General features: G+C 38.4%; 1 protein-coding gene across 4 annotated transcripts in view; it reads left to right on the top strand.

Moving 5' to 3' along the window:
* LIPK (lipase family member K) overlaps positions 1-22827 on the top strand; it is a 37239-nt gene extending 14412 nt beyond the window's left edge. For 3 of the 4 annotated variants that reach the window (XM_043475681.1, XM_043475683.1, XM_043475684.1), the window contains exons 2-10: positions 6660-6775; positions 7672-7786; positions 9775-9973; positions 11369-11478; positions 12565-12719; positions 16047-16193; positions 16689-16760; positions 19087-19158; positions 22026-22827. In XM_043475681.1, coding sequence (XP_043331616.1) covers positions 6671-6775; positions 7672-7786; positions 9775-9973; positions 11369-11478; positions 12565-12719; positions 16047-16193; positions 16689-16760; positions 19087-19158; positions 22026-22259 — 1209 coding nt within the window. In that variant the 5' untranslated portion in view covers positions 6660-6670 and the 3' untranslated portion in view covers positions 22260-22827. The remainder of the gene's footprint in view (positions 1-6659; positions 6776-7671; positions 7787-9774; positions 9974-11368; positions 11479-12564; positions 12720-16046; positions 16194-16688; positions 16761-19086; positions 19159-22025) is intronic. The other variant, XM_043475685.1, reaches the window with a different exon arrangement.
* The last annotated feature ends 3535 nt before the right edge of the window (positions 22828-26362 follow it).

Raw genomic sequence — 26362 nt, 5'->3', positions numbered from 1 at the left:
TTCATCAAAGAACCATACAGAGAAAATGGCCTTTGTGTGCTTTCAGAAACAAAGCTTGTTTAGAGCTACATGTAGAGTCTTAATATTTGTATAATCTGGCTTACTTTCACCTCTACTTCTGCAACATCATTGAGGGTTGGAGTGGGGATTCATTGAAAACACTGTCCAAGCATCAGCATAATCCCTGGTTACTTGTTTGCTTGATAAGCTGACAGTGACTATAACTGAACAACGAGAAAAGTAGAATAAAAGTCTTCATTATTTCCTTTGTTGAGTAATTGCTATCCTTGGTTTCATCATCATTGTATCTGTCAGTGCAAAATGCATGGCTTATGAGAACTACCTATATAACCCACATGCATTTGACATAAATACACCAACAATTTTTTGGAAGTCTCATAGTTCTCTCTGGCACTGTAACAAAAAAGAGAGAAAGAAAGCAATCATTAGAGAAAGGAGATTTTGAACATTGGAGGAGAGTCTTACCATTCTTGGTGTTATCATTTTTAAAACCACTTTCATTAAGTCTTTTACCACAGTCACGGGGGGCATCTGCCTACAGGAAAGTTTTCAAAGATGAGGTTGCAGTTTTTGGTTACATGCAACGTTTTAGCCTCCCCTTCATTACAGTGTATGTGTTAGTGCTAATTGCTCAGTCATGTCCAATTTTTTGTGACCCCATGGACCCTGCCAGGCTCCTCTGTCCATGGAAGTCTCCAGGCAAGAATACTGGAGAGGGTAGCCATTCCCTTGTCATCAGAGTGTACAATGAAGAGAAAAAGAAAAAATATCAAACAAGCACTTCCTAAAGTTTTCCCTGGAAAATTTGGGTCGTTATGTTTAATTGATGTCATTCAAATGATAAAATTCTAAGAGCAAATAAGGCTATGGAAAAATAAAAAGTTAAATGAAATCTTGATTGTAGAACCATACTGAGTCTTAATTATGATATTTTAACTTAAGACTCTCCAACAGTCACGTATATAGCTTATATATATATATACATATATAGAGAGTCTAAAATCATATATTTATGTCTATATATTATAACATTTTCCAAGAGTTGATTTTAAAAATAGCATTTTGCTATTAAAATGGAAGTCACTTTTACAGCAAAGCAACATGAATGCTTTAGAGTAATAGATCAATATAATCTGTGCAGATTATATTGTCTACACATAAAATAAAGATTTTATTCATAAAATAAAATATGAAAATAATAAATATAATCTATATTGATTTAGTCAGGGTTCTTGAGGCTAAAGGTTTTATGTTTAAGGATTAAAAGTTCCCTGGGATTTACAATGTCTTCTCTCTTCTTAGTCAAACATTATAATGTCTTTTCTCTTCTTAATCCTACATGTAATCAGCAGGAGGTCAATGCAGGACACAGTCATCAGGAAGCTATCCTAGAAACGGGTCAAAGAAATTAGAGGATTGTTGCAGTATCATTAAGGAGAAGTAAATAAGGTAGATTTACCCAACAATTACATTAAATGTTGTGAGACTCACATTACACAGAGCGTGTAAACACATGCCCAGAAAGCACATGTAAGCACAGCCCTGGTGAGAAGTACATGCAGAAAGGTTGTTTGGTTAGGACCTGCTAGTTCTTATAAAGATATAATACAAAGACACCTGTTGCCTGGGTGTATCACCCTCCCATACCCAGATCCAACACACAGAACAAAACAAAGGCAGCTGAGTGGGCCTTCCTTAGGTCATGGCTGCAAAATACAGTCTGTCATGACTAGTTCATTCTTGTGCACAGCTAGGGCTCTTCCCCTAAGCAGCACACAGCCCTCCTTCTGCATCACAACAAGCCCCACAAACTCCCCAGTCTGCCCATTTCAGAAGAGTGTCCAGTCTCCTCTAATTCAGGAACCCCAGTCACTTGCCAGTGATTGTGACTCAGAGGCCTCAAGTATCAATCACTCAGCAGAGACTGGAGCATCTAAACTGTCAATGTCTTGAGAGAAAAGACCCATTTTTTAAATTGCCCTACTACCTTCCTCTAGGGCTTCCCTGATCACTTGGTGGTGAAGAATCAACCTGCAAGGCAGGAGACACAGAGATAGGAGTTTGATTCCTGGGTCTGGAAGATCCCCTGGAGGAGCAAATGGAAACCCATTCTAGTATTTTTGCCTGGGAAAGTTCCTGTGGACAAGAGAGCTTGGCAGGTTGCAATCCACGGGGTCACAAAGAGTCAGACACAACTGAGCGACAAAGCACACAAATTCCCAAAAGATATAGTCATGAATTAAGGACACAACGAACTGTCAGAACTTACTGTCAGAGAGGACCATTTCAGTGGGGTAAGATGAAAGCAGACAAGAAAAATGTGATACAAAATAGTGAATCCATTTGGGATAGTCTTTAAGATTAAATGATATATACTCATTCTTTCTTTCACCCATCTATATATTTGGCAAACATTTATAGGGACTGTTGACTAAAAGATACATACACAAACTAAAAGTTGAGAGTTATTATATGCTTTATTCAGTGGACCTACTGAAGTCCTCAAGCCCTAGAGGCGGCATCTCAAGTAATCCTGAGAAAACTTCTCCGAGTAGGCAAGGGGGCAGCTGGAGCACACAGGAGTTTCTCAACAAGGGTAGGTGGTAGGAACACAAGATTATTGTTAATAAAAGAAAACTAGATATCTCAGGTTAAGGAATGTAGTGCTTTTCTGTGTATGGAAAGATGTCAGAATATGGGCTTACTGAAATCATTCCTTTGATATATACCTCAGCTGTCTGGAACCAGTATCCTGGGTTTTCACAACCTGAGTTTCCTCAGGGCTCACTGGAGGGAGTGGACATAGTCTGATGACTGCTAGATGGCAGGTGTTCCTAATTTCCTTCCTTAGTTCCCTCAGGGCTCACTGTTGAAGGGCTGCAATCACTGATGACTGTGACATCCTTTGTTTACTAACATGGCAGGCAATATTTTACTTCTCAGAACCTTCATGCTAGGTCTCAAAGAGACAGATGTGAGAAGGAAACTTTTTATCAAGGAATCCAGTCTGTTTTTCACATGTGGAAATACACATGAATCACTTGAAATGAGGATTTTAAATGCAGATGCATAGCTATATACCCATAGATTCCCATCTGGTTTGGCTGGGGTGGGTTCTAAAAGTCTTCATTGTTTTAATGGCAATTATGATGCCTGTGGTCCATGGGCCACATGTAATACTAAGCAAGCACATAGCAGAGGGTCCTAGTAAGTCTGTGCTGAATGGACTTGGTCTCGGAAGGCCTCAGTCTGCAGCTGCTTGAAGCAGGATTTTGGTTTCCAACCAGAGACTGAAGTCAGGCCACAGCAGTGAGAGCGTTAAATCCTAGCCACTAGACCAGAATCAGCAACAAGGCCTGGTCCTTCTCTTTGCAGAAATGAATTCCCATGAAGACACGAAAAGTAGTGAAACATGTTAAGTGCTTATAAAAGGAAAAGGGTACATGTGAATAGATAAACACATGGGCTCAGAGAGAGCTGTGCCCTCGTGGCAGTTTGAATCACTTATATGGGGCATTTTTTCTGGGTTTTCTTTAGCCAATTATCTTGCTTTACCTGGTTCTGAGTCCATACTTATGTATCTCAGACTCTTCCCATGTGTGCACACCCCTCGCTTAGTCAAAGTGGATTCTAGTGAAGAGGCCTGTGGGTAGGTGACATCACTCCCTGTTTGATCTCCGAGGGGCCTTTCTGCACATGCATAATCGGGAAAGTCTTCTTAATCTTGAGAATGAGAAATATGTGGTGTCTCTGGACAGGGCTCAATTCCTCCTCGTCTTCATCTTGGAGCATATGTCCACAGCGGACAAACTCCATCTGCTCAGGCTGAGGCCCATATATCTCCTCACTCAGACTGAAAGGTTAAGAGCCTAATGATTCATATTTCCTTTAGAATCAAGCCACCTGAGTTCAGACCTTGGCTCCATCCCTATATGTTTGACCTTGGGCAAATGACTTGATCTCAACACCAGGTTTCATTTGAAATACAGTTGTAATAACATTTCTTATCCCTTGGGATTATTTTAAGAATAAAATGAGATAATCACAATCATGTCTGACATGTTACTTGGCACATAATAGGTGTTCAAAACAAGTTGTATTAGCTACAATAATTATCACTGTTGGTGGTGGCATTATTCTCTCTATCATATTATAGTGTTTCACCAGAATTTGGCTATATTAAGCAATATTCATTATATATAAACATATTAACATAAACTTACATATTTATTATATCAGCTTCCCAGGTGACGCTAGTGGTAAAGATCTGCCTACCAATGCAGGAGATGCAGTAGACTTTGCTTCGATCCCTGGGCCGGGAAGATTCCTGGAGGAGAAAGCGGCAACCGACTTCAGTATTCTTGCCTGGAGAATTTCATGGACAGAGGAGACTGATGGGCTACAGCCCCTGGGGTTGCAAATAGTCAGACATGACTGAGCGACTAAGCACACATGTATTACATACATAATCCATATATTATTAATCACATTAATTATAGTATAGATTAGAAAACTCCAATACTTTGGCCACCTGATGCAAAGAACAGACTCATTTGAAAAGACCCTGATCCTGGGAAAAATTAAAGGCAGGAGGAGAAGGGCACAACAGAGAATGAGATGGTTGGATGGCATCACCAACTCAATGGACATGAGTTTGAGTAAACTCTGGGGGTTGGTGATGGATAGGGGGGTCTGGCATGCTGCAGTCCATGGGGTCGCAAAGAGTTGGACACGACTGAGTGACTGAACTGAACTGAACTGAACTGATATAGTCAACAGAGATTATGACTTTGATAAATCCAAGAAAGGAGTTCATGAAATTTTCTGTAACAGAACAGTGAAGGCATAGTCTGAAAAATCCTTCCATTTCTTACAGAGTGAGACTTGTCATCATCATTGAGATTTTCATTTTATATAGTAGTTAATGGGAGATAGCCTGCAAAACGTCCCCTCTGTTACTTTTGCAGTCATTATATGTTTTTTCAACTTAAGTAGTTTAAAAGCCAAGTGAGGAATATACACAATCGTTTCATCTCATAATTTTCACAATTGTCTATTTGAAAAATAGCTTCTTTATTATGATAAAGTAATACTAGACATAGAAAATTTAGAAATGGGCAGTGCTTTAAAAATGAGAAAAAATTTACTGTCTAGATATAACCATAATTAAAATTTGATGCTTAGTCCTTCTCTCTTTATAGTTTGTTATATCACTGGGATCAAAATACATGTACAAATTGCACTTTTTTCCCTTAATATTATATAATAGGAGTTCACATATCATGCAAAAAGATAATATTTGGCTGCTGAATAATTCCATTCTTCCTTCCCCATAATTTATTTTATCAATCTCTTATTTTAGCAAATTAAGATAAACAATAAGGTATATTTTACAGATGATACTCACATATTTTTTTTTCTTTTGGATAGATTCTTGGAATTAGAATTAAAGAATAAGGTATATAAATATTATTATTTTCCCAATATGTGCTAATAAGAGGAGAGTGAAAAAGTTGGCTTAAAGCTCAACATTCAGAAAACTAAGACCATGGCATACGGTCCCATCACTTCATGGCAAATAGATGGGGAAACATTGGAAACAGTGGCTGACTTTATTTTTCTGGGCTCCGAAATCACTGTGGATGGTGATTGCAGCCATGAAATGAAAAGACGCTTACTCGTTGGAAGGAAAGTTATGACCCACCTAGACAGCATGTTAAAAAGCAGAGACATTACTTTGCCAACAAAGGCCCGTCTAGTCAAGGCTATGGTTTTTCCAGAGGTCATGTATGGATGTGAGAATTGGGCTATAAAGAAAGCTGAGGGCCGAAGAATTGATGCTTTTGAACTGTGGTGTTGGAGAAGACTCTTAAGAGTCCCTTGGACTGCAAGCAGATCCAACCAGTCCATCCTGAAGATGGTCAGTCCTGGGTGTTCATTGGAAGGACTGATGTTGAAGCTGAAACTCCAATACTTTGACCACCTCATGCGAAGAGCTGACTCATTTGAAAAAGCCCTGATGCTGGTAAAGATTGAGGGCAGGAGGAGAAGGGGACGACAGAGGATGAGATGGTTCGATGGCATCACTGACTCGATGGACAGGGGTTTGGGTGGACTCTGGGAGTTGGTGATGGACAGGGAGGTCTGGCGTGCTGCGGTTCATGAAGTCGCAAAGAGTTGGACATGACTGAGTGACTGAACTGAACTGACGTGCTAATAAATCTGTTTCCATTAAGGTTGTGCCAGTGCTCACTTCCACCATCAGAAGAAGAGTACTAATTTGTCTGATAACTAGGGATATTAAATATGCTTTGATTCATATACTTGTCCTTAGGTTTTTCTGTGAATTATATGTACATTTCCTTCTTTGGCTCAATTACCTATTGTAGATTTAATTGATATTGGTTTTATTTTTTTGTTCTTTCCTTCCTTTTTTCTTTCTTTCTTTTCTTAATAAAAAGTCACCAGTTCAGATTTTTCATGGGATGAATCTTGAATAATTAAGTATATTATTTGTTAAGACACTACCTAGAAGGATCTTTCCACTCCCTCCAAAAGTAGTCTTATAGAGAGATTACACGGAGTTTCACTTTTAGAATTCTCTTTGATGACAAATATATTAATATTTCCTCTTACAGGTAGATTCCAAATGTGGCAGCTTTTAGCACCAACATGCTGGATGCTTCTTCTTGGACCTGTATATGGTTATCACAAGAAAGGAAGCACCACAAATCCTGAAGCTAACATGAATATTGTAAGTCATTCATTAAGGGAAAATATTTAGATAAGTAATTATTAAGCTATTGTCATTTTAGGGCTTTCCTGGTGTCATTTTAGATATAACTGATATGCTTGTCTAGTTTTTAAAAATTCTAAATTGACTAAATCTGTGTTTCCAACCTTTGTTCCTTGGCATAGCTGACTAACCAAAGAACTGAAAGACCTGACCCAAATTTGGGGCAGTAAGGCTCCCTCTGCTGGTGGTTTGAGCTACCATCTCATGGTGGTTTCCTGAAGAGAAAGTTCACGAATTCCTATTGATGATATTTTTAGAGAATCCTTGGGCTCTTCCTGAGGTTTTTTCTAGAGCAGTTTCTCTGATTTATGAACTACATTCATGTACATTTTAAGTTTAGTAAGCCAGATTTGGTTTGGGCTGCTTATAAACAAAAATATCTTAACATGCAGGAATTCATATCAGAAGGGGACTAGAACAAAGTGGAATGAAATAGATCTATGCAAACAACAAAAACAAACAAAAAAAGACCAGTGGAAAATGCTTACTATGTGCTTCATTCCAATGGAAAACATATTTCTTGTATACATTGTGTACAGTCATGCCCCCACCCATACCCATTTGTATTAAACTTTAATAGAACTATCAATGATATAATTTTTCAAAAATATTTGGAGAGTGAACCTGAGTGCATTAATAATACCATTCCAAGAAAACTACCATGTATGATCACCACCTTACCTTACCAACACCTTGGCATGCATCTTCCTTTTAAAACCCTCCTCAAGTTATCCTGATTTTCCTGCTCTATTCTATTCCAAAACACAGATGAACAGTAGGTTGTGACTTAAAGTATTATATTGAAATTTGGGCATTTTATCATGAAGGTATACATGTTCCTTTCCCCTTTTTAGAGCCAGATTATTTCCTACTGGGGCTATCCTTATGAAACATATGACATTGTCACAGAAGATGGTTATATCCTCGGAATTTACAGGATTCCTCATGGAAGAGGATGTCCAAAAACAGGTAGGATTTATTTCATTGTGAAAGGAATAATGCCTAAGGAGAGATTCCTGGATGTGCTGATAGCAGCAGGACAGCTATGATTCTAAAATAGAGCCTACTCTCTTCTATTCCTCCTTCTAGTGGAAGAAAATCATCACCATCACCTCCACTCTTCCATTTCATTTGTATAGTGCTGGAGTGTTTAAATCATTTTGGCATACACTATTTAGTCTTTCCTTTTCTCCATCATTTTGTCCTCTTTCTCAACAAACACGGAAACAAAAGAAAATGTGGTCTTATTCTAGGAATACCCACTTTCCAGCTTTAAAACCAGAACTCTAGGGTCATTTTGATGCTTTCCTCCCCTCACTTTCTATATTCAGCAAATCACCAAGACTTACCAATTTTGCCTTCTAAACGTCTCTCTAATCTGAAAACTCAGTTTCAATGTCACTCAAGTCCAGGCCTAGACATTATCTTTATCTTTGACATTATCAGTTATCTTTCAGGCTACTGCAATAGCTTTCTCAGTGCTTTTATTTCATTTGTAATTAGTTCTCTACACAAGTCATTTGGATTTTATTTTTTACAGTAAACCTGACCCTATTAGTTCTATACTTGATTGTAATTAAAAAGCCATTTCTAGGTCCCTGCAATACAGGTTAGTATCTGAGAGAAGACAGGATCCACTTGGCAAGAATTGTTTGCTTCTCTCATTTCTTATCGCCTTTTATTCTTTGGAGCTTTGTATAAACAAACTTTCCAATATCAGAAGGATTATTTGTTAGAAGATTAAAAAATATCTTACGCAATCTAGATGGAACAGTGTTGCTCACTTTATAGAACCAACCGTTCCCTAAAATAACTCCATTACCTTTGGAAATACTCGTGAGAACTTTACTTGCCCGAACTTTCACCTTGTCTGTTCTGTCAGGTAGTTGCCAAAAAGCATGGAAGGAAAGCTGTCTCTACAATGAGTAGCTGCCTGAGGGCTCAGATTAGAGATGAACTATGGATTGTGACTGCACTTTGGTGGTATTTTAGCAGAATTAGTAACACCTCTTCCTTCTGTCTTTTTCTCAAAAGGTGGATTAATGGATATAGATTTTGGTCCTTGCTTCCAGATGGCTGAGGCTCTCTGAGAGTCCAGTCTCACCTACTCAATCTCAGGAAGCTGGTCAAGCCCCAAAGGGACCTGTGGGAAAGCCCTGTGGTACCAACACAGCATCATAAGCCTTTTATGAAAGACAGAAATATCCTAGTCACTTCTCTTTCTCTTCTCAATGTTCAGTACCACTTCCCCATTTCCTTCCTTTTCTTTTCTCTTTCTTTAATCAAATTGTTCCAATTCTACATTGTGAGCAGAATTTTTACATCAAATGAACAATTTTACCTTGTGTACATTTCACTTAAAACCTTGCATTTCACTTCCTGACAATGCAAATTAACTAGCATAGTGCCTGGCATTCAGTGAAATATTCAACAAATGGTATTTTTCTTGTCTTTGTTACTATCTTGGAAAAATACTAGCTTTGTAATCAGATGCTTTTTGAGAAATAAAGTGTCATTAATGTGAATAATTATAGAGCAGGTAATTATTGTGGCTGAACAAAATTATATTTTAATTCTAATTTAATTCTTATAACTACACCATAAGACCACATTTTTTATTATCCCCCATTACAAAATAAGTTAACTAAGGCACAAGGAGGTTGATACATAGCAGAAGAGATTTCTGAAGCGGGGCACTCTGACTCCAACAACTATTTAACAATTCAATGCTTTGGACATAATCCCAGTTTTACAAAGAGAAAAACAAGACGTGGAGAAGATAAATAAGTTGACCAGCTTCAGAAGTAGTTCAAAATCCTAAAACCTAGACTTGCCTGGTGGTGCCAAATCTCCTTTCTTAACCTCTCTTTTGTATTACAGGGATTCAGAAAAGAGAATTTTCTTGTAGGCACCAAGGAAGTTCAGACAAAAAAATTCTCATTCTTTGTGTTTTGCAGCGCCAAAGCCTGTTGTGTATTTGCAACATGGCTTAGTTGCATCTGCCAGTAACTGGATTTGCAACCTGCCCAACAACAGCCTGGCTTTCCTTCTGGCAGATGTGGGTTATGATGTGTGGCTGGGGAACAGCCGGGGAAATACTTGGTCCAGAAAACACTTGAAATTTTCACCCAAGTCACCAGAATACTGGGCCTTCAGGTAAGAAGAACACTACTAATGACTAACATGTGTACATTGCTCTTTTATATGGATGACTACCCTTTTGAATTTTCCCTTTTTGTCCAACTGCACATTGTGGAATCCACAAGATGGAAATAAACATACCTTCTTCTACCCAGGTTTTCTTCACAAGCTCTGAAGAAATGCCCTTATTATTGCACTGATAGTTGTTTTAAACACTCCACTTGGCCTATGTGTATGTAAAGTATATAAGAAAGAAAAAAAAATCAAAATGCAAATTCCAGGACTATCACACTGTCAACGTGCAGTCCAGAAATTTACATGGTACGCTTAATGAAGAGGAATAATGACACTGATCAAGAAATGGGAACAGAAACAATGTTCTAGTTGAAAATCCTGAGAACCAGACATTCCGGTTAAGTCAAAATGAGCCAAGCACTTGAGCAGAGATGACACTCCAATGTTTATTCACTGAGGAGTGAAGGAACTCTGTCCTCCATAGACTGAGGGTGCTGAAATCTCTCCATGGAGCCAACCTGCCAACAGTAGTCCTGAGGGTGCTGTCTGTCTTAGAAGTTAGGCCAACTGAGTCACAGAAGCAAGCCTGGCATTTGTAGTGAAGCAAAGAACCATGCCTTGAAGGTCACTAAAGCTGCTTGTTCCTTGACCTGATTCCCACCTCACTCCTGGAAGCCATTTGTCATCCCCTAATTCCACATCCCAGGGCAGTTGTGTCATGGCATCATTGCAAATAGCATCATGATTCCCTGGATGAGTGTTTTCCCGACTACACACAGGAGAGAAAGCACCTGAGGCCTCTTTCCTGGAAATGTTGATTCAGTCTATCTGGGCTGAGGTCTGCAAGTCTCTTCACTTTTTATGTTTGTAAAATAAGCATTCCAGGTAATTTTTCTTTTCAAAGGAGTTTGGTAAATCTGCTATAGGATTAAGTGAAAAGCCTCTGTAGACTGGGCTGATCCTGGGAAAGATCCCATTCCCTGATGCTGGGAAAGATCAAAGGCAAAAGCAGAAGCGGGTGGCAGAGCATAAGATGGTTACATAGCATCACTAACTCAATGGACAGGAATTTGAGCAAACTCCGAGAGACAGTAGAGAACAGAGGAGCCTGGCATGCTGCAGACCAAGGGGACACAAAGACATGACATAGCAACCAAACAACTACAACAACTCTGTAGGCTTTGCAAGTCAGAGTTTTCAGTTTCTTAATACAAAGTTACTCTTGGATCAAGACGAGATCCTCAGAAGATGCCTGACATCATGTATTGATTCTAGTCTTACATTTAACAAAAGCTAAGCATCTAGATCTGCAACACATATATTTAGGTATTACAAGCCTAACAATGAGATGGATTTTTTTCTAATGCTGTTTTGTTTTGTTTTTTCCTTTGGCAGTTTGGATGAGATGGCTAAATATGACCTTCCAGCCACAATCAATTTTATCATAGAGAAAACCAGACAAGAGCAACTCTACTACGTGGGCCACTCCCAAGGCACCACCATTGGTGTGTTTGGGGCAGATGTGATCTGAGGGTGTCAGGAGATTTTCTTCATATTCATGAAAGGGGTCAGGATTTCTTCCCTCTGTGCAGTCTGTAGCTGTGGGGACTTTGAATTGGAAAAACATCACACCTGGCTGTCTTTTGAAGAGTAAATAAAGTGAGGTTGACTAAGGGATTTTCCTGCCCCCTCAGGACTAAATTTGGAGATCGATGGAAAGACTGAAAGAAAGTCAATTATTTATTTATTCATTTGTGTACCCAGCAAACACTTGCCAGACACTGGGTTAGATACCAGGAAATCAAAGATAAATATGGTATACATCTTTCCCTTGAAGAGCTCACAGTCTAGTAAGGGAAACTAAAAAGAAAGCAGAGAATTACAAATCTCAGTGATCATATGCCACAATCAATGTGACTTTTAGTTAGTACCCAGTGGGTGCTAGGGTAGGCTAAATGTGGATGGGCCATGTTGGCAGTGCCATAAAACTCTCCACTCTCTTCTCTCTTCTCTTTTCGGCTAGAGACCTTGACAATGCTAACAGCATTTATACCAGGCATTTGAGAGCATTATCATCCATATTTTATAAATGGCTGAACTTAGGAGTCCTTTCTAATCATGATAATGCCATTAGAAACTCTACATATATATAAATCTAACCTTTGAAAGAATTATTCTATAAGTATTCTATTTTCCATGTTTACAGATAGAGAAAGCTGAGACTCATAAAGGGGGGGTAAGTTGCCCAAGTTTTCACACAGCTAGCAAATGGGAAACCAAAATTCTAGCTCAGTTTTGTTTGATACCAAAGACTATGATCAAGCTAGAATGGCCGTTGGAGTTTACCTAGACATGCCTGACAACAGATATTTGAATCCTTTCTGTAATATTCTCTGTAAGTAGATTTGCATCCTTCAGAAACAGGAAACTCACTTTATTCTGAATTAGCCAGTTTCATCTTTGGAGATTTAAAAATCCTTGCCCCCAATATGGTACTTACTCTGAGTGTCTTTGTTTTCTTTTTTAATATAACTGCTTTTACTATCATTTAAAGTGAGTTAAGTAAGGATTGTTCTAAATCCATGAATTAGTATCTTCTTCCCTTTCAGCTTTCATAGCATTCTCCACTAATCCAGAGCTGGCTAAAAGGATTAAGATATTTTTTGCATTGGCTCCAGTCACAACCTTGAAATACACCCAAAGTCCTATGAAAAAATTTACAAATCTTTCCAGAAAAGCAGTCAAGGTATGTGACAACTTTTCCCCAGGTTTCAGTCTGTAGTAACTAAAACAATCTCTATTTCTACTGATTTCAAGAAAAGCCAACTTGAGACATAAAGTTTTGCCAAGTGGATCAGTGGTAAAGAGCCCGCCCACAATGCTGAAGACTCAGGTTTGATCCCTGGGTCAGGAAGATCCTCTGAAGAAGGAAATGGCTAACCCCACGAGTATTCTTGCCTGGAGAATTCCATGGACAGAGGAGCCCAGCAGGCTACAGTCCTTGGGGTCACACAGAGTCTGACACAACTGAGCATCTAGAAAGAATAAAATAGGTGCTTGTGGTACACACGTAGGTTTACTGATGATGCACAATTTTGCCAGCTGAGTTCAGGATGCTCACTCTGATGCCATTCTACTCTACCGTCTTCATTTTTTATTTAGAGGCTTCTCTCTCACATGATTCCTCAATCATAGATATGGCAAGAGCTGATTTGATTGATGGGCTGATTGATTGGTTTAATTTGTTCTTGTTGTTCAGTTGCTCAATCATGTCTGACTCTTTGCGACCCCATGGACTGCAGCACACCAGGCTTCCATGTTCTTCACCATCTTCTGGAGTTTTCTCAAACTCATGTCCATTGAGTCAGTGATGCCATCCAATCATCTCATCCTCTGTCATCCACTTCTCCTCCTGCCCTCAATCTTTCCCAGCATCAGGGTCTTTTCTAATGAATCAGCTCTTCGCATCAGGTGGCCAAAGTATTGGAGCTTCAGCTTCAGCTTCAGTACTTCTGATGAATATTCAGGGTTGATTTCCTTTAGATTTGATCTCCTTGCAGTCCAAGTGACTCTCAAGAGTCTTCTCCAGCACCACAGTTCAAAAGCATCAGTGGTTTAATTTAGTAGGTTAAATTTCTCTCCAGTGCCCCCTACTGTATCAAGGAGAGTATGGTGTAGTATTTCAGACTGTATGGAGTCTGATGGCATGAATTTGAATCATAGGTAGCCGGGTGAATTTGGTCGAGACCTTAATTCTAGGAAATACTTTATTCATCTATTAACTGAGGATAATAGTAGTCTCTACTTGTAGGGCTGCTCTGAGGATTAAGTGAGTACATATATGTAAATCTCTTACACATTGTTAGCCTTCAATTAATTCCAGCTATTGTTATTGCTGTCATGATTTCCATAGAACACTAAAAGTCCAAAGTTGCCCACACTTTGTCAACTCTGTTTGTCAATTCCTCAAAACCTAGACAGTATCCTAGACCTCAGATGATTTCTGCCGGTTGCCAGCTAACTAAATGATTATTTGCTCAATGAAGAGAATTGTTCTTTGTGAGTTGATGTGTTTTCCTGTTACACAGTAATAGGGGCTTCTCCTGTGACAGACAGAAGATGATTAGACTATTTAGTGATTTCAGTGAAAGCATACAAAAGTGAAAGAATTTTTATAGAAGCCAGGAGTTCTGATTGGTGAGAGATAAGCAAATTAGCCCAAGGCGATTTAATTCCATATCTATACAACCAAGAAAGACTGTAGCAGCAAAACTACGGTAACAATGTGAAAAATGCTCACAGATCCCTCATAGTACATGGGCATCTTTTATCATAGAGATTTCAGTCCAACCTGGTCCTACATTATCAGGCAAACAGCATCAGACTTCTTGTTAAATTACTTCAGCATTCCCACAAAGTTAAGAGATATTTTGAGATGGTAGGATCTTCACATTCTCAATTTGCCCAATTCTGCTTCAACTTTCAAAATGTTTTGATCTACCTATAGTGTAGTGCAGTTCAATTCAATTTTGTAAAAAAAAAAAAAAAAGATGATCTAGGAGCTACTGTTTCAAAAGTATGGCACCAGGAAACAGCTATGCCTATAAAGCTACTTTTCAGCCAATCGGCATGACTGAAAATTGGGGCAATGTGTGAATGGTGGAAGACTTGACCAAGAAGAGAATAACGGACAGTTCATAGAAAGCAGCTATGTCATGTTAAAGAGTTTTGTTCTGTTGGTGATGGGAAGTCATTGAAGAATGTTGAACAGAGAAATGGATTGATCAGTTTTGTAGTTTTAGAAATATTACCCGTAAGGTGCATTAACTCTAATAGAGAAGCTACCACATGTGACTAACTCTCTAATTCCTAATAGAAATTCCAGCAAAATCATAATGATAGATCAAAGAAATTGCCAGACAAACTCAGAGAAAATGTTTCTAGGCATTGGAATCATGGAAGACTTCCTGGATGGCATTTCTGAGTTTGGGCTAAAGGACAAGATTTCAATTTACAATGTCTTGTAGAAAGTCTTTACAAACTAAGAGGGAAACCTGAGCACCATTGAAGGGGTGAAGCTCAAGTCTTGGGAAATCACATGTAATTGACTTTATTTAGCTTTAAATTTGTGAAAGGTATGAGAAATAATATTGGAAATGTATGAATAGATTCTGTAGGAAATGTAGGAATATTGGAAATGTGGATTTAAATGCCAAGTTAAGAAGCTTGGGTTATATTCGATATATGGTGGGTGATCATGGGAGGTATTTACACAAAGGAATGACATGCATAATGCTCTTTTTAGAAAAATTCTCCTTGGGACCAAATGGAAGTGAATGAGAGTAAAATACATAAGAAGGGCAAAAGATGAGGGAAATGGTTATAGAATTATTGTTACACTTCAGTTGAGAAACCTAGCCAAGGTTGTGCTAAAGAAGACAAACTTTATAGGATTTGACAATGAAATGATAGGCATGGTATAAACTTTTAGAGAGTTAAAATTTTTGCTTTTGTTTTTGTTTTCTCTTCTCCTCTCCTATTAGCCAAACATTGGTCTTCCAGTTTTTCTCATCAACAGTTGCTCTGTAAATAGTTCTAATTTTAGTGTGCCTGTGGGAAGATGAGCTTAGGGTCCTTCTACTCTATCACCTTGCCTACTTTGCACTAGGTGTGTTTTAAATGTGATTTGTTATCTACACAGAAATTCTTAGTGCACATTGATTTTCTATTTTATAGTTGAGGAAATTCAGGATAATAGAAAAGTAAATACAAGACAGAGTTTAGAATCAAACCAGGGTATCACTGACCCCCAAAGCCCTAGCCATTTCCTACGGAGACTAGATTTTTAGGGGATGCTCCAAAAAAACACTTCAACTAAAGGATCTTGGGAGAAAAAGCTTCAAGAGGTGAGTTGGGAGGACTACAAAGACAAAGTTTAATGGGCTTTTTGGTTTCACTGAGGGCTAGTACTGAGCAGATGTCACCATGTCCAGTGCTTGACTGAATTACCACTCGTTTTCCACTTGACATTCACATCCATGAAATTTGATGGTGTCTTAAATCGATCTTGCAGGTATTATTCGGTGACAAGATGTTCTCTCCGCACACATTTTTTAACCAATTCATTGCCACCAAGGTATGCAACCGGAAGATATTTCATCGTATTTGCAGCAACTTTATATTTACTTTGAGCGGATTTGATCCGAAAAACTTAAACATGGTACGTGTAAGTTGTCAGACCCAGGAAAGCAATTGTTTTGTTGGACAGAGATAAGGAGAGTTCATTCTAAATTGCATGGAAACCACATTTCAAAGCCTTTTTGTCTCCTGGAATGTAACTAGTATGTTCATGGCTTCCAACCCAAGCTGAGAGTCCACCTGCTTGAGTAGGAGGATTTGAGGCTTCATTAAATATCTCTTGACTATATTCTTGGACCAGGAAAGAAAAAGTGCTTTGCCTTTTGTCTTTGACCACAGGATGTCCTCTGTGGGCTTTACACAGACACTTCCCTAGGCAGGAAAATAGAGGTGAGGGAAGAGAAAATTCTTAAAGATGGGCTTCTTTGCTTAGTTTGTCTTCACAGGATGTGGTACATGTTTATTCTGAGAGAGAGAGATTGGGTCAGGTGAGAGAGGGAAAGAATACACTCAGATTCACTTGTGGTGTGATTACATGATTAGCCTTCAGGTAAGAAATAATCTTTTTACTTTGCAGAGTCGCTTAGATGTTTATTTTGCACAGAGCTCTGCGGGAACATCTGTTCAGACCATGCTGCACTGGGCCCAGGTATGTACTCCCACTTCCTGATATAACACACACATATCTCTGCAAGATCCCTGAGGAGCACGTCTGGAGAGCTCACTCTGTGGGTTATGCCACTGTTGGGTGGATACTTCTGGAATCAGATCAACTCGTGTCAATGTTCTTTACTCTCATCTATTCTCCAGGTCCTCTGTGTATTCCCAGATATTCTGACTGAATTCTGATCTTCAGATTACTCCTAATTGTCTTGTCTAGTGTTTCCTCTTTCGGGAAATCATTCACTCTAACAGAGCTATACATAACATGATAAATGCTATTCTAGAAAGATCTTTTTACCCTCTAACTAGGATATAGGCAATTTCAGAGTGTGGAAATACTGCCTAATTTAAAGGACATTGAATGTTACAGAGGGTTTTAAATGGACTAAGGGTTTCTGTTTTTACTCTCCATTTAAGTTTTTTGTGTGTGTTACTATATTTCTCAGGATTTGGCAAGCTCAGCGATAAGTCAAATTCAGTTGGTATAGCTTTCTAAGCCACATATGTCAGTGTGTGTGTATGTGTGTGTGCACATGTACAAGTGGGGGAGGTCTAATATTTAATATTTAATTAAATATCTTAATTTTAAAATACTTTAAAAAGTTGAATAAGAATCTGAAATCCCTAGGAATCTGAATTTTAACCTACACCCTGATAAATTTCTTCCATGCTTTAAAGTTGACAATCACTGCTATAGATAGTCTTAAATACTAGTTGAAGATTTCTGAAATTCTTTGAAGATTTCCACCCTCAAGAGATAAGTGTTCAAGTTCCTAAAGGAAGACAGATATTCCAGATTTAGGACTTCCTACTGGTGAGGAGACAGGTAGATTTTGAAAGGCATAATTTTCCAGATAATACAACTTCGATTTCATATTCATTTAGCACTTACAATGTGTTCTTATTGTCCAGATATATATATCTCATTGTCTGTTATGAATTCTCCTACCAATCTTTCAATGAAACCATTGATATTCCCCACTCTAAAAACGTCATAGCCAATCCTTACCTCTCACAGTTGACTCTTCTTAAAGCTATCTCTTCTCCTTTGATAGAAAGTTCTCTTGAGAATAGAAATAAGTGGGTGGGGTGGGGAGATAAAATATTTGGTTATAAGTTACATAGACAGCTAAAGCAAGGATGATGATAATGACATGATGGTAACAATATCAATAAAAAGAGTGATTTCTTGACCGTTCCTAGGTGCCGCATGCTTTTCATACATTACTTAATCTTCATAACCCTATAAGCAGAATGCTATTGTAATTTCCATTGCACAGATGAGAAAACAGGTTTAGAGAAGATGCATATACAGCCTGGATCACAGATTTAATAATCCATTAAGCCTGGATTAAAACTAGGTCTGTTTGATGCTAGAACCCAAGTTCTATATAGTACATTCTATTGCCTCTCATTGCTGAAAACCTACACAATTTCAACCACAGCAGACTACTGCCTCTGTGAATATAAATCACAATGAGAAACATTTCAAACAAAAAGTCAGAATGAAATCAGTTCATGTGAAAAAAAATCAAGTTAAAAAAAACCTTTGGAGTAGTCTGAAAATAATTTAATGAAGTGCTTGAGGTAAAGGTAAAAATTATGTCTCCTCGATACAAATGGGTGGCAAATAACCAGAAAAAGGAATCCCTAGAAGTATTAATGTTTCTATATTAAAATCTGAAGTCCAAAACTTAAAATAACAAAAGGGCACACACAGTGTCTCAGACACTCAGCCTGTGGCCATGTTATTGACAACATGTCAGGCTGCTTGGCCATATAGACAGAAGACAGACAGACACTATACCTCAGAAAGCCTTGAAGGAGTTTTTTGAGTGAGCATTCCTTTCAAAGGTAGCAAAAATGTTTAAGAATAAGGAATATAGTCATAATATCGTAGACCATCTGATACGATAACAAGGTATAAAGTTTAATAATAGTAGCAGTCATTTTTTAATGTATAGCTAGTGTCTTTCAAAAAATATTAAAATTCCTGAAGCCAAGATGTTCAAGAATCAATGTAGCATCTTTTAAAACACGTCTATGTACACAGCATAGAATTTATTTAAAGGCATCACTGCTTGAAAATTTTCATTGGAAAAGTATAAAAGGGAAGAAAAGATAGTCCCATGAGTTTGTATCAATTTTTATCATTTTTATTATTTCACTTATTAAACTTTGACTTTTAGCTCATGTGCTAAAGCGTGGGACATTATGTCAATCTTTTTTTTATATTTTTTGCTTACTGTCTTTACATGTATGTTGTTTTCGTATATCATTTTAAAGTGTTTATTATTTGTATCTTTTTATAGGCTGTTAATTCTGGTCGCTTCCAAGCTTTTGATTGGGGAAACCCTGATCAGAATATGAAGCACTTCCACCAGGTACAATAACAATAATCACCAATTGCATACTGCAAATGAAGTTTGTAAAAATAGTATCTACTCATCAAGCACCTACTAACTATGCTGCATTCACTATGCCAGATACTTTGTATAGATCAGATGCTATTGGGGGGGAACTTACCACTTGCCATATCATTGTTTTTGATTCTCAGCATGACCTTCTCAGATAAATATTAGGTTAGGTAAATTGTCTCTATTTTTCCAGAAGCTCAGAGAGGTTAGGTGAATTGTCAGAAATTATTTAGCTAGTAAAGAACCAGAATACCACCCAGGGTTCCTGGATCAAAAGTCCATTCTTCTTCTGTTACACTTACTCTTTCTCAAAAAAACAGAAACTCTCAGCACTTAAGACCATATTTTTAAAGAAAGAATTAAAGATGCACAATTTTATTTATAAAGCATATTCTCTGGCTTCTTATCCATCCCTCATAAATGAACCTCATAAAACGAACTAACATTATCTTAATCAGTTTTTGGATGTCATTTACTGCTCATTCAAAAACAATTATGAATGATTAAAGATATTCCAGACAGGATTATCACCTTTAGAAAAAAGCAATGCTTTTTGCTACATAATGATATTTCCATTTATATCTTGACATTATATATGAAAACTTTCCTTTGCGAAAAAACTCCATATTAAAGTGTTTAGGCATTGTTGTTAATTTTTCCAGTATTTAAGGAAATCCAATGATGGCTTCAGCTTCTGGCTAATAGACAGCTCAAATTAAATAAGTAGGCAACAAAGATATGTGGATTTTTTTCAAATCAAGCATGTGGAAATTTGGAGATTTTTTTAAGCAGTTTCACTGTTACCATAATAACTATGATAGTGAAAATGCATAACTTCAAGTAGTGTAAAAAATCTGATTTTCCCCTAAACTGCTATAGTTGTATATGTGTGGAGAGGTGTGTGCCCACACATACAAACTCACATACTGTGTCAGAGTGCTATTTACTCTTGTGATTAACAGCTCCTTGTACTAGCAAGAGTATGTAGTTGCTTTAGGAAAAGCTTTTTAGGTGATGACCTTACCCTATAAAACTCAAATACCTACTTGGATGAAAGCTGAATCACAGGTATTAACTCCGTCATTGTGCTCATAGATTCTATCAAAATACATGGCAGTTCAGGTTCAATTATGGATCTTTTGCTTGGAACTTTAGGCAGGAAAAGAAAACTCAAACTGTAAACAATATATAAGTTTTAACAATTAACAACCTTTGTCACAACTATAAGTAATATCATCATAAGTTAGACAGGTGTAATTACCAATATAATCACCAATCCTGTATTACTAAAAAAAAAGTGAAAAAAGAAAATTTTCTGGGCCAAAAGCTACCACGTATCATTTGGATCCTGATCTGGATGTTCATTTTTGTTTTGACATCTTCTGGGCTTCCCAGTTCATTCTGAGTATGGTATTAAATTACTGCAGTCAATGTATTCTGATTTCAGGAGCTCCTTAGATAAACTTGTGCCTTAAAGCTTGCTAATATTTTTGCTTCCTCTGTGCTGTGTTGTTTTTCTATTCTTTATCTCTCTCTATCCTTGCCTCTGAATACTTATGCCTTGTATTTTTCTATTGAGAACACTACCAAGTCAGGAAAAGCAAGCCTCTTTCTTCAGTTGCACTTGGCATTGAGTGCACCAGGCTTTCCTTAGTCCACCGTTCCCTTGCATGCAGTACTCATTAGTTCTAATCTTCACTGATTTCCTTCTTTGCCCTTCACATTGTCTTCTCATGGCTACACATTCCTATTTACCACTTGCTTCTAAGCCCAGATCCAAGGTCTCCCAGTATTATGATGTAGGGACTTATACTTAAGATATTTGCTATTGCAAAGACCCACCTACTGATGGTGACATGTGGAATGGCTATACCAGTGCTCTGTCTGCCGATCACTCTACTAAGAGAACTCATGGTGTAGTTACCGAGTCAGAGGTCTCCCCAGGCACATTTCTAGTCTTAGAAACCTCCTCCTGGCCAAAGTTACTGTTTTCTAAGAATTTATAACTTGGTCCATGTTACCTTTTCTTCTTAGTCTTGCTGCTGAAATTACCTATGGTGCATTAATCGCCGTTGGCTACCATAAAAAATCCCATAGACTGAGTGGCTTAAACAACAGAAATTTATTTCTAACAGTCCTGGAAGCTGGAAGTTCAAGAGCAGGGGTGCCAGCATGGTCAGGTTCTAGTGAGGGCTTTCTTACTGGATTGCAGACAGCCTCCTTCTCCATGTATGTCCACATAGCCTTTCCTCTTTGTCTCTGGTTGAAGAGAGAGGTCTCTCTCTCTCTCTCTCTCTCTCTCTCTTTCTCTCTCTCACACTTCCCCTTCCTATAAGGCCACCAATCCTGTTGGATTAGGATCCAAACCTTATAACCTCATTTAACCTTAATTACTTCCTAAAAGCCTTTTCTCTAAATACAATCACCTTGGGGTTAAGGTTTCAACATATGAATTTGCAGGGAACACAATTTAGTCCATAGAATATGTAGGTCTTTACAATGCAAGTAGTAAAAATCACTCTATTTTAAATTTTATAAAAATATGGTTTGGTTTTACTGAAATAAGAAGTATAATGGTAAACTCACAATAGCCAGGAATACACACAATCATCAGGTTCTCCCTTTCTCCCTGTCACTCTCTCTCAATTTTGCTTGCATATGCTGCTTGCATTTTCAGACTATTTTTAAGATAGTAGTACAACAGTTAATGTATGTACATAACATACAGTAACATTTGGAACATACAGAACTTGCTTAACAACTGATAATTGATGTTCCTTCTATAATACGATTTTCTGTGAAAACAATTTTTCTCTCTCCTCAATTTTATTTAGCTTACACCTCCTCTATACAACGTTTCTAGTATGGAAGTTCCAACAGCAGTGTGGAGTGGTGGACAGGACTGCGTGGCTGATCTCAAAGATGTTGAGAATTTACTCCCTACAATTACCAAGCTCATTTATTACAAGTCAATTCCACACTACAATCATGTGGATTTTTACCTTGGACAGGATGCACCCCGTGAAATTTACCAAGACCTAATTAGAATGATGGAGGAATGGTTGTAAAATTAAATACACTTTCCTTTCCCTAAGGAAGTGGATTTTAGTCATAAGAATGTGGTATACAGACTCTAGGCAACCCCACCAATAATTTATGGTCCACCCAGGAACCACAAATTTGTGTAATCCTTTCCCGTTGAGTGTGGGAGGGACCTGAGACTTGCTTCCAGACAGGAGAATTGGCAAAGGTGATGGGATGTCATCCCCTAATTGCAGTCTGTTATATAAGAATCCATCTTAGCAAACTAGAGCAAGAGATTCTCCTTGTTGGCTTAATAAGGCTAACAAATGTGGGAAGGAACCGTATGTGGCTTCTAGGATCTGCAGGTGGCCTCCAGCTGATAACTTGCAAAGAATTGGGACTCTCAGTCATATGAGAAAATGGATTCTGCCTAAAATCTGAATGAGCTTGGGAGTCCATTCTTTCCTAGCTCGGCCTCTTGTTGAGAAAGCAGTCTGTCTAACACCTGGATTGCAGCCTGAGAACCAGTGAGACCCAGAGCAGAGGACCTAACTATGCCATACCTGAACTACTGACCCACAGAAAGTGAGATAATAAATATTGTTTTAAATCACTAAATTTGTGGTCATTTGCTATCAGCAGTGGCAAACTACTACTGTTATTATTAATAATGAACTATTATCATTACCTCTATCATTATTTTTTCCTTGGTTAGATGCTGGAGAAATCCTGTTTCTTATTTCATTATTTTTCTCTGTCTTATTTTTCTTCTCATGATGAACTGAGTTGAATATTTCTTGTTATGCAGATCTGCTAGTGATTCATTCTTGCAGTGTAATACCATATTCTCTTATTGTGGTAAGGACACTTAACGTAAAATTTACCCTCTTAATATGTTTTTAGTGTATTTTTAAGTGGGTCACCTACCCAGGGGTGTGGGTTTTGATTATACCACATCTTCACTCCTTCCTGTCTTGTTATTCCTTTTTTTATATCTTTAACTGTGGAAAATATTTTCTGATAGTCCTCAGGTCATTCCCATCGATAGTTGCTTTGTAAATAGTTGTACTTTTGATGTGCTCATGGGAGGAGGGGAGCTCAGTTCTCCCTACTCTGCTATCTTGATCACTTTCCCTACACCAATTTTTAAAATCTATTTTGCATTGGAGTATAACCAATTAACAATGTTGTGACAATTTCAGGTGTTCAGCAAAAGGACTCAGCCATACATATACATATATCCCTTCTCCCCCAGACTCCCCTCGCATTCAGGCTACCACATAACATTGACCAGGTCCTTGTTGGCTATCCATTTTAATTATAGCAGTGTGTACACAACATTACATCTCTTAATCAGGTAGGATTTTCTTGTTTTTATTCCTACATCTTAAAAATATTCTATCTTAATTTATAATTTATTTTCAGTAGGAGCCTCAAGGTACATCACCACCATTCTCATCAATCATATCAATTTAAAATTTTTGGTTTGAATTACATGTTCAGGAATCTGAACTAGCAACTTCCAGAGGGGAGAACATTTTAATATGGAACCATTTTTCAGTTCCACTATAAGGCTTCTGTGCACAGGACTTGGGGAGTCAGAGTCTCCTTGGTGACATCATGTCTTTGTAATCCTTACCAGTTATTAATATAAAAATTTACCCTGCACCTCTTGTGTGTTCCTTGGTAGCTCTGATGATAAAGAATCTTCCCGCAATGCAGGAGCTCTGGGTTTGATCCCTGGGTTAGGAAGATCCCCTGAAGAAGAGAATGGCTACCCACACCAGTATTCTGGCCTGGAAAATTGCATGGACTGTATAGTCCATGGGGCTGCAAAGTGTTGGACATGACTGAGAGACTTTCACACACACACACACACACAGTATTTATTTAGCACTTTTTAGCTTATTTGGCATTTATCAAAGGCATAGCCAAAGATGTCTATTCCTGTCCCTGTCTCTGTGATACGGTATTATGCTTATCTTATTTTAAGGAAGACCATTGATGCTCAGAAGACTTAAATACTAACTCAGGCAAATATTTAAGAATAACAATAAAAATCTGGATCTTGAGTGCAGAGTTATTGAGATCCAAATTCTAGCTCTTGCAGCTTCCTGGTACTGTTCCCCTAAAGATGTAGATGAGGAAATCCAATACAGATTGTCCTGGTCAGGGAAGGTCCTGCTTATTAGAGAATTTCTGAGGCTTTGTACAGTGGGTAAGGGCAGAATTTGATACATGTTTTTACTTAAGGGAAAAGTCTATAAAGTAAACAGAGGGCTTCCCCTGGTGCCCAGTGGTAAAGAATCTGTCTGCCAGTGCAGGAGACGTGGGTTCAACCCCTGATCAGGGAAGGTCCCAGATGCTATGGAGCAACTAAACCCATGCACCACAACTATTGAATCTGGGTTCTGGAGCCCAGGAGCCACAACGACTGAAGCCTGCACACTAGAGTTCATGCTCTGCAACAAGAGAAGCCACCACAATGAGAAGCCCACACATCGCAACCAGAGAGTAGCCCCCACTCCCTGCAACTAAAGAAAAGTGCGTGCAGCAATGAGGACACAGCATTTATTTATTTATTTAAATAAAACTTAAAATTAAACAGGAAGGCTAAAGCAAAATCACCAGAGAACAGAAAGGGAGTGGCTGAACCAGAAACAAGGACAGGGTATAAGATGGGTAATGTTCAGACAGAGCAGGAGTGTGGATGACTAAGTGAAACAGGCTACCCAGGTTCTGAGTCAAAATTAGGTTGGCACAGAATGAAGCCAGATCTGGCAGCCTGGTTGGTATTTACCTGCCAGTGTGTTGACAGGTGTGTTGTGGTAGTTTTTCCATAGTCACACTTTCAGGTAGCAATCCCTTGACCCTACCCAATGTAACTCATCTCCATGAAGCCCTGTCTTGCAGCACTGAGAATTACCCAACCCTCAACATAACAATCTGCCTTTCCACATTTAGTTGAGTCAGAAATTTGTGGAAGTCACTACTCTTTGTAAGAAAAGGCCTTTCCTTCATCTTCATACCTGAGATTGCCTAAATCAGGCTGAACATTTCACACTTTTTTCCACACCTTCCAGATCCAGTCCTTTCAGTGTTGATTCAAAATATTGTGTCCTGCACACCAATGGGATGTTACATGGATACATTTGGCTCAGTGGAATGAACTAGTTCTGTTAGTCCTTCCTTTAAAGGACATCAAGGATAATACCAGTAGTTATGAAGAGCATCATAACAAAAATCATTCTCATTTCTGTACCATATTGTGTTCTATTCAAAGTGCTTTCAGAGCTGTAATTACCTTTCTTTTTTTGATTGAAAAGTAACAAGGAATGGTTATGGATAGTGCTCATGTTGGGCTTTCCCAGTGGTTAAGTGGTAAAGAATCCACCTGCAATGCTAGAGATGAAGGTTCGAGCCCTGGGTCAGGAAGGAGAAGCAAATGGCAACTCACTCCAGCATTCTTGTCTTGGAAATCCCATGGACAGAGGAGCCTGGCAGGCTACAGTCCATGGAGTTGCAAAAGAGTTTGACATGACTTAGCAACTAAACAGCAACAAATACTCATGTTAGCGTTAGATATTGAAAGTTCCAGGGCCAACTCCACAATTGATTAGCCACATGACACCAAAAATATCATGTACCATTGGCTCCAGCAATTTCCTTTTCTACAAAATAGTGACATTCTTTCTTACCTACATCATCTGCTGTCATGGATACCAAAGATGTATTAATACATGAAGCACATTTGTAAAGCACAGCACTTAAGCAGAGGCCCTGAAGTCACATTGCTTAGGTTCGGTTCCTAGCCCTATTATTATCTTTATATCCATAGATAAGTTAATGAATCACTTTAATCACATTTGCCTATCTGTGAAATGGAAATAATATTTGTTGTTGTTTAGTTACTGCATTGTGTTTGAATATTGGGGGGGGGGGGGGCTGCAGCCCTCCAGGCCCCTCTGTACATGGGATTTCCCAGGCAAGAACACTGCAGTGGGTTGCCAATTTCTTCTCCAGGGGCCCTTCCCAACCCAGAAATAGAACCCTCGTCTCCTGCATTAGCAGGCAGATTCTTCACCACTGATCCACCAGAGAAGCCCAGAGACAACATTAGTACCTCTATTATTGAGTTGTAATGAGA

This window comes from Cervus canadensis, chromosome 8, assembly GCF_019320065.1.
Source record: "Cervus canadensis isolate Bull #8, Minnesota chromosome 8, ASM1932006v1, whole genome shotgun sequence".
NCBI classification, from domain to species: domain Eukaryota; kingdom Metazoa; phylum Chordata; class Mammalia; order Artiodactyla; family Cervidae; genus Cervus; species Cervus canadensis.
The sequence above is the reverse complement of the archived record's forward strand: the minus strand, read 5'-3'. Positions and strand labels throughout refer to the sequence as shown.